Source organism: Emydura macquarii, unplaced genomic scaffold (assembly GCF_026122565.2).
Source record: "Emydura macquarii macquarii isolate MOO-44397 ecotype Brisbane River unplaced genomic scaffold, CSIRO-AGI_Emac_v2 contig_845, whole genome shotgun sequence".
Classification (NCBI taxonomy): Eukaryota; Metazoa; Chordata; order Testudines; family Chelidae; genus Emydura; species Emydura macquarii.
In genome coordinates, this window is record NW_027130982.1 from 83,731 (window position 1) to 92,834 (window position 9,104).

Below are 9,104 nucleotides of genomic sequence, written 5' to 3' on the forward strand. Positions count from 1 at the left end.
AAATTGACACCCCCCTGCCCCGCTCCCTAAATGCAAGAGGCAGGTGAGAGGCAGCCCCAGGCTGCAGAATCTGGCCGGACCGGAGGAAGGCAGTGGAAGCTCACGCCCAGCTGGAACAGAAACACCGGCTGAAATCACAGGCGACACCCCCTGCGCGGCTCCCTGCCCTTCCCTTGAACCGCAGCACCCCAGTTCGGCACTGGGGGGGTGCTGCGCTGGGGCTGCTGGCACTGGGGGGGTGCTGTGCGGGGGCTGCTGGCACTGGGGGGGTGCTGTGCGGGGGCTGATGGCACTGGGGGGCGCTGTGCGAGGGCTGCTGGCACTGGGGGGGTGCTGTGTGGCAGCTGCTGGCACTGGGGGGGTGCTGTGCGGTGGCTGCTGGCACTAGGGGGCGCTGTGCGGCTGGGGGGGGGACCAGCAGGGGGTGTTCACCCTCCTCCCACACAGTCAGCTTCCAGCCTGCCCCATTGTCTGTAGGGGGCACAGATGCCACAGCCCCCCCGGTCAGTGAGTCGAGTGTTGGTGAGCCGGGCAGGGCTAAGCAGAGCTCATGCAGCCCACCCTCACAGAAACAGCCCCCCCAGAGTCCTCTGCCCTCCCAAACAGCCCCCACTGATCTGCCCCTGCAGCCACCCCCCACCCCCTTCTTTCTGTCTCTACCCCCGTCTCTGAGACTCCAAACCACTCCTTTTCCTTTCACAGGCGCTTTAATGTGGAGTCTGCAAAAACCCTCCACGCGGCCCAGAGAGGCCACCTGCCTCCAGGCTGAGATCTCTCCCCCCCCGCCCCTTCCTGCCCCCCTGCGGGGGTGGGGGGGAGCTGGGAACGGGCCTGGGACCGTGGGAAGGCTGGGTTTCAGAGGGGAGCGCTGCATCCCAGAAAAGGGGGGCCCCCTGTGGGAGGAGGGGCAGTGAGGGCTGGGGTGCACCCCTGCACACATGCGGAGATCAGAGGCGACGGAGCTGTTATTCCTTCTGCCTCTGCTTCTGCTTCTTCTTTTTCTTCTCTGGTTTCTGCACTGTGGTCACTTTCATGTAGTTGTTGTGGCCAATCTGGATGCCCTTGGAAGAGCCCGTGATCTGGACGTAGCTACCTGAGGGAGAGACAGAGACACAGGCAGGTGAAGGGAGACGTGGCCAGGCGGACAGACGGAAAGAGATGGGCTTTGCAGGGGGGGGGGGGGACAAGGCGGGTGTCTGGGGCTGGATAGATAGAGACAGAGAGGTGCACATGAGGGATGGATGGATGGAGATGGGGTGTGTGTGTGTGTGTGTAAGGATGGACAGACAGATGGATGGGTGTGTATGTGGATGATGTGTACGGGGAAGGAGGGATGGATGGATGGAGATAGCGGTGTGTGTAAGGATGGACGGACAGACAGATGGATGGGGATGGGGAAGGAGGGATGGATGGATGGAGATAGGTGTGTGTGTGTGTGTAAGGATGACAGGAGGATGGGTGTTTCTCAAGGTCAAACAGCGGCCCATTCTGCACCGGGGTACTTCCCCTTTAAGGGTTCAATGTCTCACTGCCTGCCGCCCAATGTCACACCCACTTTCCCTTTAAGTGGGCTCTTAAAGGGGAGTTTTATAGTGCTGGCCTCTGTCCCGCAGCCTGGTAGCAAAAAGCTGCCACCTTTTGGGGAAATGGGGGTACTGCAATGGGGGTAGACCACCCATTGAGGGTCTGGCCCTCCCCCCCCTGGACTGGTCCCTCAGTCCCCCAGCCTGGCCTCCCCTTCCCACCCCCCTGGCTGTGCCCCATGGTACCTGGGGGTATGAATTTAGATGGGGTCATCTTGGGGGAGGCAAAATCTCCGTTAGCGGGTCCTTCTGCTCCCTTGAAAAAGAAGAGAGAATCACGCCCCTCCTGGATGCACCAGATCCCCACAGATACAATTTACACAGCGGCCCCTCACCCAGCCCTGAGACTGGGCCACTCCGGGGAGGGGCGCAGGGGCTGGTTATAGGGGAATCTCTCACCCGACCCTAAGATGCGTCCCCTCTGGGGTAGGGCGCAGAGGCTATGTAAGACTCGCAAAGCAGCAATGCCTGGGGATGGTTCAGCTGGTGCTGAGTGTGAGGGGATGGCGTTCCCCTATCCTGCACCCCTTGCTGCCCCCTGGGTATCCCATCCACCCCCTAACCCAGGGGTGACCCCACTTAGCCAGCAAACGCTGATTCCCCCCCACCAAGGAAGAAGGAGATGGCAGGAACTTACCTGCGTGGGACCTGTGCTGACACTACAGGGCGTTGTGTTACCAGGTCCTCGCTGATGCTCCATCTGCCTCGTGCTTCTCAGGGGCAAGGCCTCTGAGGGACGGAAAGACACCCCATTGAGTCACTGCCAACTTGTAGGGAGTCCCTGTCCCCCTCTCCCCTTTCTCAGAACAGCCCAGACCCCACCCCTAAGGCAGGGAAATTGGCCACAACAGCCAACTCAGGAAGTACCACCACTCTGGAGGCGGGACTTCCTGTGTTGTCACTCTGGCAGTGGGATTTCCTTTACAGCCACCTATTTTGGGTGGGACTTCCTGTGGTGATACTCTAGAGGCAGGACTTCCTGTGTGGGCACTTCAGCGGTGAGCCTTCCTGTCCTGCCATATTGGAGACAGGACTTCCTGTTATGCCACTGTGGAGGTGGGACTTCCTCCATAGTTACTGTTTAGCATGGCAAAGTCTATCTTGCTACATTGGAGACACAACTTCCTTCCCAGTGACTCAGTAGGCACCATTTTGGGCGGAGCTTCCTGTCCGGTGACACTGGAAGCAACACTTCCTGCTTTGCCACTCTGGAGGGGGATCTTCCCCCATTGTCCCCTTTTTCCATGGGACTTCTTTTGTCGTCTCATGCCACATCAGAGACAGGACTTCCCAGGTTGCTGCTTTTGAGGTGAGACTTCCTCCAGGGTGACCTTTGGTGTGGTACTTCCTGTTCTGTCACATCAGAGGTGGGAATTCTCAGGCAGTCAGACCAGAGGTGTAAGTCTTTCTGGAGGCAGGACTTCCTGCCCTGTTATCTTGGAGGTGGGATTTTTCCTGTCATGTCACCAACGTAGATTCCCTCCATACCCAGAATTTCACCAGCTGGTGCCCGATGCAGATGGGCTGGGAGGGGGGACGGGGACCCCACTCACCATTTTCTGTGGATGGAGGATCCCCATAGTGAAGTGTCTGGAATTTCTCTGTGACCCCAAGGGAAGATGGAGGAGGGGCGTGGAGCTGGGAGCTCTCAGCCAGAGCAGGCGTATAGACGCTTACTGGTGGACTGGACTCCTCTCTGGGAGAACTGGTCATCTTCATCTGGGGAGACAATTTGGGGGTCAGGACTGGAGGGATGGATGGATAGAGGGGGTGTATGGGGAGACAGAGAGATGAGGGTCTATAAGGATAGATAGAGAGATAGATGGGGTGTATAGGGATGGAAGGATGGACAGATGGGTGGATAAGTATGGGGACAGAGAGACAGACAGATGGGTATATACGGAGGATGGATAGATAGAGAGATTGATGGGGTGTATAGAGATGGATGGATGCATCGACAGATGGGTAGTTGTGTAGGGGAACACAGAGACAGACAGACAGGTATGTATGGGGGATGGATAGAGAGATAGATGGGGTGTAGATGGATGGATGGATGGATGGATGGATGGGGACAGAGAGACAGACAGGTATGTATGGGGGATTGGGAGAGAGAGGTGTTTGGAGATAGTTAGATATTCTGATTTCTCGTCTGGTGCAGCACCGCCCCCTTGTGGTAGGTGGTGAGAACAGCCGGGATTGAATTATCCTCCGTGAAATGCTGGAGGATGGGCTGTAGGCGCAGATCCTGCCCTGGGCTTGGCCTGGAGCCAGGATCGTTCCAGCGCCGAATGCTCCGCTCTGCTGGGAAGGTGCTACCCCCTCGTGGCCAGCCGTGGCGGCGCAGAGGATGGAATGAGCACCACGGCTACCATGCGCCCTCTATGGCTTACCAGCACGTCCTGCACCTTGCGCACGGCCGGCACAATCTGGGACTTGTGGAGGGAAGAAATCTTCTCTGTCTCGTTGCTGCACTCTACAGGAGAAAGACAGGAGGGGTCAGGGATTCCCCTGCAGCCTGGGGCCCCCCTTGTGCAGGGGCACTGGGGTCAGCACAGCCTGCCAGGAGAGAGTGCCCCCTACGGAGCCCCTGACCCACTCCCTGCAGCAAGGGCATGGACTTTACCTTTAAATGTGGGTCTTAGCCTGCTGTCATTGTCCCAACATCTCTTCATTAACTCCTTCATGTCTTCCAGTCCTTCCACCCCTGTGACCTCCGCCAGCTCCTCCAGGGTGGGTCTCTGCCCCTGGGGGACGTGCATTCGGAGAAGGGAGCTCATGTATTTCGGGTGGAGATCTGGATAAAGAGAACACGGGACATGTAGAAGCCAGGCCCCAACACCACCACCCCATGGTGAATCAAAGACTTAGCAGCCAGGCCCCAACACCGCCCCCCTGTGGTGCTTCCGAGGCATGATTGTTTACTATGGGGCAGGCTGAAGGGAGGAGGAGGAGGTGGGCTGGACTTTATAGGCATTACCTTCCATCCCATTTGATTTCAGCTGCCATTGAATTCCCAGCCATGTTTCCTAAAGTATCTTGGAGCTGAGACCTCCTCTCTGGTGCCCATCGGAGCCTCCGGGATTTGAACTCCCAGATAGGGGGCAGAGATTTTCAAATTGGGATATTCTGGCCGTTTCACCATGGTTTGTATGAGGAGCCTGTCAGAGGGACTCCCTGCTGCTAACCATCCACAGGCCGGAGAGACCGAGGAAGTCCTCTTTTGTGGGTGGGGAAACTGAGGCAACAGAGGGCTGAAGTAATTTGGTCCAGGCTGTATAGCTTAGCTGTGGATAGAGCCAGGAGTCCTGACTTCCAGCTCCTCCCTGCTTTAACCATTCGACCCCACTCTCCTCCCGACGCATGGGACAGAACCCAGGAGTCCTGACTTCCAGCCCCTCCCCTCCACTTTAACCACCAGGTACCACTCCCCTCCCAGAGGCAGGATAGAACCCAGAACTGAATACCTGGGTGCAGAACCCCCCGCCGAGCCCCCACCCTGCTCCCTACAGCGGATTCCCCAGGTGCCACGCTGGGGTTTTGGGGCCAGCACTGACTGCAAGGAGAACCCTCCCCACCCCCCGAATCACCACCCATGTTTTCTGTCCATCCATCCATCTGGCCCAGCCGGCTGAGAATATTTTCAGCAGTTTATATAGTGGGGGGATGGTGACTCCCCTGTCCTGCTGGGCAGAAGCTTCTTACCCCACCACCCTGCCACAGGAAGAAGCTCTGAGGTTCCCACCCCATCAGGTAGGTGGAGAATGGTGGGGGGGGGAGGGATGGGGCTAGAGGGAGCTCTACGAGCCACACGTTAACCGTATGTGGCTCGTGAGCCATTATTTGACCACCCTCTGTCTGTCTGTCTGTCTATCTATCCCCCCACTGCCCCTCTATCTATCTATTTATCCTCATACAACCCCTCATCCATCCATCCATCCATCCCTATACGCCCCCTAATCCATCCATCCATCCATCCATCCATACATCCCTAGACACCTCCTAATCCATCCATCCATCCATCCCTATACACCCCTTAATCCATCCATCCATCCCTAGACACCCCCTAATCCATCCATCCATCCATCCATCCATCCTTATAGCCCCCAATCCATCCATCCATTCCCCCATCCCCCCATCCATCCATCCACACATCCCTATACACCCCCAATCCATCCATCCATCCATCCATCCCTAGACACCCCCTAATCCATCCATCCAGCCCTAGACACCCCCTAATCCATCCATCCATCCATCCATCCTTATAGCCCCCAATCCATCCATCCATCTATCCATCTCTATACACCCCCTCATCTATATCTATCTATCTATCTATCTATCTCCGAATACTCCACCAACGATCTCTCTCTCTCACCAATATTTTCAAATACGGGGGCAATTTTTTTCAGGTTTTTTAATCAATAATTTGTAAAATACCGTTTTCCCACCAAACCTGCAATCCACAGACCCAGCCAACCTCATTCCTATCTATTCCTCCCCGTTCTTTCTCTCTATCTCTCTCTCCCCCTTTCCTCTCTACTAAACTATCCCTCCATCAAGCTATATCTCCAGCCAGCTATCCTTCCTTTTTCACACGTCCCCTCTCTTTTTATAGCAGCAATACAGGGTGTCTGGCTGATAGACACAGTCTATGGCTCTTGCATCTCACTGACATCTAGTGGTCAGCTTGAAAACTGCACCTGTATGAGCCATAAATCCTGTCCTGCTGGAAGAGAAGTGATTCCCCCTCCTCCCCCCCTCCACACACAGCTCAAAAGTGGCGTTGGTTTTGTTTCTATTCCCAGGAAGCCCCAAGAGGCCCCTGACTCCCAGGAGAAGCTTAGCTCAAAAGCGGGGCTTGGGGGCATAAGGCAGGAATAGGACTCACGTGGGTAGGGTTGCTCCCCGGTTAACACGGACCAGGTGAGGATGGCGTAACTGCAGAGGCAAAAGAAGAGGTCGGTTGGGATCATGGGGATGGGAGGGCTCCCTCTACATTGTTCCCTCTAGGACCCAGTGCCACAATGGGGTCAGGACCAACTGAGAAGGGAGAGCGGCCCCTACTGAGCCGCCTGCCCCACTCCCTACAGCACAGTGCCCCCAGCGCTGCACTGGGACATGGGGATTCCTTTACCTGTATACGTCAGTGGCTGGCGTTGGCTTGTAGTTGAGGTCTATGAGGGATTCGGGGGGCATGTACTCCAGGGTGCCCCCGTATTCGTCCTCGTCCCCAGATCTGTCCGAGCCTTTCTTGGTCGTCCCTCGCTTGACCTTTGAGAGCCCAAAATCTGCCAGCTGGGGGGACAGAGAGAACAGCAGGGTTAGGAGGGGAAGGAAGGGGGCCATTCCCCTCTAGGAGGTACCAGCTTTCACCAAGCACCAAGGAGGGGACTGACTGGCTCTGCAGAGGGTGGGAATGGGGCATGGGGCCTTCCCCTTCTAGTGGGCGCCAGCTGAAACCCGAGTTCAGCTGGCCAGGAGGGGCAGGGCTTCCTCACCCTGATGTCCAGTTCCCAGTTCAGCAGGACGTTGCTGGGTTTGAGGTCTAGGTGCAGCAGCGGCGGGCGGAGCCCATGCAGATAATTCATGCCCAGCGCCACCTGGTGGAGGAGGCGGAAGCGCAGGGCCCAAGGCAGCGGCCGAACTCTCTCCAGCAGGTTGGCCAGGCTGCCGGCGTCCATATACTCCATGACGATGCCCAGCCGGGGGCCGCGATCCCCGCCCTTCTCCTCTTCCTCCTCGTAGAGGCCGAAGAGCCGCAGGATGTAGATGAAGCGCGCTTTGTCCATGGCCCGGGCTTCCGCCAGGAGCTCTTCACGGCTGCAGGAGTCGCTGCAGGGCGGGGAAAGGTGAACGAGGGATGGGGAAAGCGGGGAGGAGGGAGGGAAGGAAAAGAAAGGAGGGGGAAGAAAGAGGTGGAACGAGAAGACGGGAGAAAGGAGGGAATGGAAGTCCAGAAGGATACAGATAGGGGAGGGAAGGAGACACACGACCCCCCTCCCCGTCCCTCCGGCCCTTACCGGTGCAGTATCTTCACAGCAATGAGGATGCGCCAGTCACGGTGCTGGGCCCGGAAGATGTCACCGAACCCGCCCGAGGTGATGAACTGCAGGTCCTCCATGCACTCCCGGGGGATCCGCTCCCGGAACTCGATGTTGGCGGCCATCCCTGCACTGGGACAGAGCGAGAGGGTGCCCCTTACTCCCGACCTGCAGTCCCCGGCTAGCCCAGTCCTGGGCAACCCCTCCACATATCTGCCGGTGCCCCTCACTCCCGACCCACAGACCCCCCGCATGCCCAGCCCTGGGCGACCCCCCCACAGATCTGCTGGTGCCCCTCATTCCTGACCCACAGCCCCCTGTTATCACAGCCCTGGGCTCCCCCCAGCTCTGCCGGTCCCTCGTAATGCTGACCTGCAGCCCCCTGCTAACCCACCTGGGCCCCCCATTCACTGTACTTCTCCGATACCTTTTTTAACTGGCTCCCAGGACAGCGCGGGGTGTGTGTGTGTGTGGCGGTGAATTTACGCCTTTTAGCTCCAGATTGCAGCTGTCAGCAGCATTTCATGGGCTTCCTGCTCCGGTCAGCCGGGCTGACTTAGTTTCTCTTTGCGGAGCAGTCCCTTGGCACTTCCTCCTTCCCTGTCCTGACACCACCCCTTGGCTCTGATGCGTCCCAGCATCACAGGCTGAGGGCGGCTCCCACAGATGGTTTCCTCCTGGGGTTGCAGGACGGAAAGGGAGGAAAAGGCGAGAGGTTGGAAAGACAGGCCGGGCCCTGTAAGCAAGGGCTGAGTGGCCCTCCCCTGCTCAGCCGGCTGAAGGGGGCGGGCCCTGTATTTGCATTGCCTCTGTATTTGCAGGAGTACAACCAGGTGCTCGAACTGGTGGCTTTGGCTCTGCACCAGCACCCCCAGATGCTGAGCCTGATGGGACATGGCCCAGGCTGGCTGGGATTGGGTTAGAAATCGCTGTAGTTCACGGGCGGTTCATCCATCGGGCCCGGCTCAGCTGCCTCCCGCTGCACGGGGCCGTCCGCCCACGGGAACCGGGCCAAACGCTGCCGGAAGGGCGGGTACAACAACGAAATCTTGCCCCACGTCCATCTGCGGCTGCATGCCCCCACTTCAGAGCCTGGTGGCTGCGGCAAAACACAATCCAGAGCCAACTCGCGAAAGCCAGCCCGCCTCGCTGGGGAAAGGTCACCGGGAACTCCGCTGGTCCCGGATCCAACAGCCCGTTGAGGCCGGACATCCTCATCACTACCAAGGACCAGAAGAAAATCGTTCTGGTGGACATCACGGTCCCGTTCGAAAACAGGAGCCTGGCCTTTCGCCCAGCCCGAGCTCGCAAAGAGGAGAAGGACGCGCCCCCCTGGCCGACATCCTGAGAGCACAGGGCTCGGAGGTTCAGACCCACGCCCTGATCATCGGAGACCTGGGCACTTGGGATCCCCGCAACGAGCGCATGCTGCGGGGTCAGTCGACGCTACGCCCGGCTGATGTAGCACCTCATGGTGTCTTAC

General features: G+C 58.2%; 1 protein-coding gene across 2 annotated transcripts; it reads right to left on the bottom strand.

Moving 5' to 3' along the window:
• Positions 1–698: 698 nt before the first annotated feature.
• On the bottom strand, positions 699–8,225 carry RIPK3 (receptor interacting serine/threonine kinase 3). 2 transcript variants are annotated; one of them, XM_067543444.1, is made up of 11 exons: positions 8,049–8,225; positions 7,601–7,753; positions 7,079–7,412; positions 6,715–6,875; positions 6,469–6,518; positions 4,207–4,377; positions 3,974–4,056; positions 3,137–3,302; positions 2,221–2,312; positions 1,770–1,839; positions 699–1,093 (listed from the first exon to the last, which is right to left on the bottom strand). In XM_067543444.1, the coding sequence occupies exons 2-11, from the start codon at positions 7,744–7,746 to the stop codon at positions 966–968; spliced, it is 1,401 nt and encodes a 466-aa protein (XP_067399545.1). In that variant the 5' UTR covers positions 7,747–7,753; positions 8,049–8,225; the 3' UTR covers positions 699–965. The 2 variants fall into 2 exon arrangements, with proteins under 2 accessions (XP_067399545.1, XP_067399546.1); XM_067543445.1 differs by lacking the exon at positions 1,770–1,839.
• Positions 8,226–9,104: the final 879 nt, after the last annotated feature.

Coding starts and splice junctions, on each gene's coding strand:
- RIPK3 (XM_067543444.1), bottom strand. CDS start 7,746: ATGGCCGCCAACATCGAGTTCCGGGAGCGGATCCCCCGGGAGTGCATG. Junction 7,413..7,600: donor GCTGTGAAGATACTGCACCG/GTAAGGGCCGGA, acceptor CCCGCCCTGCAG/CGACTCCTGCAGCCGTGAAG. Junction 1,840..2,220: donor TCAGCACAGGTCCCACGCAG/GTAAGTTCCTGC, acceptor TTCTTTTTCAAG/GGAGCAGAAGGACCCGCTAA.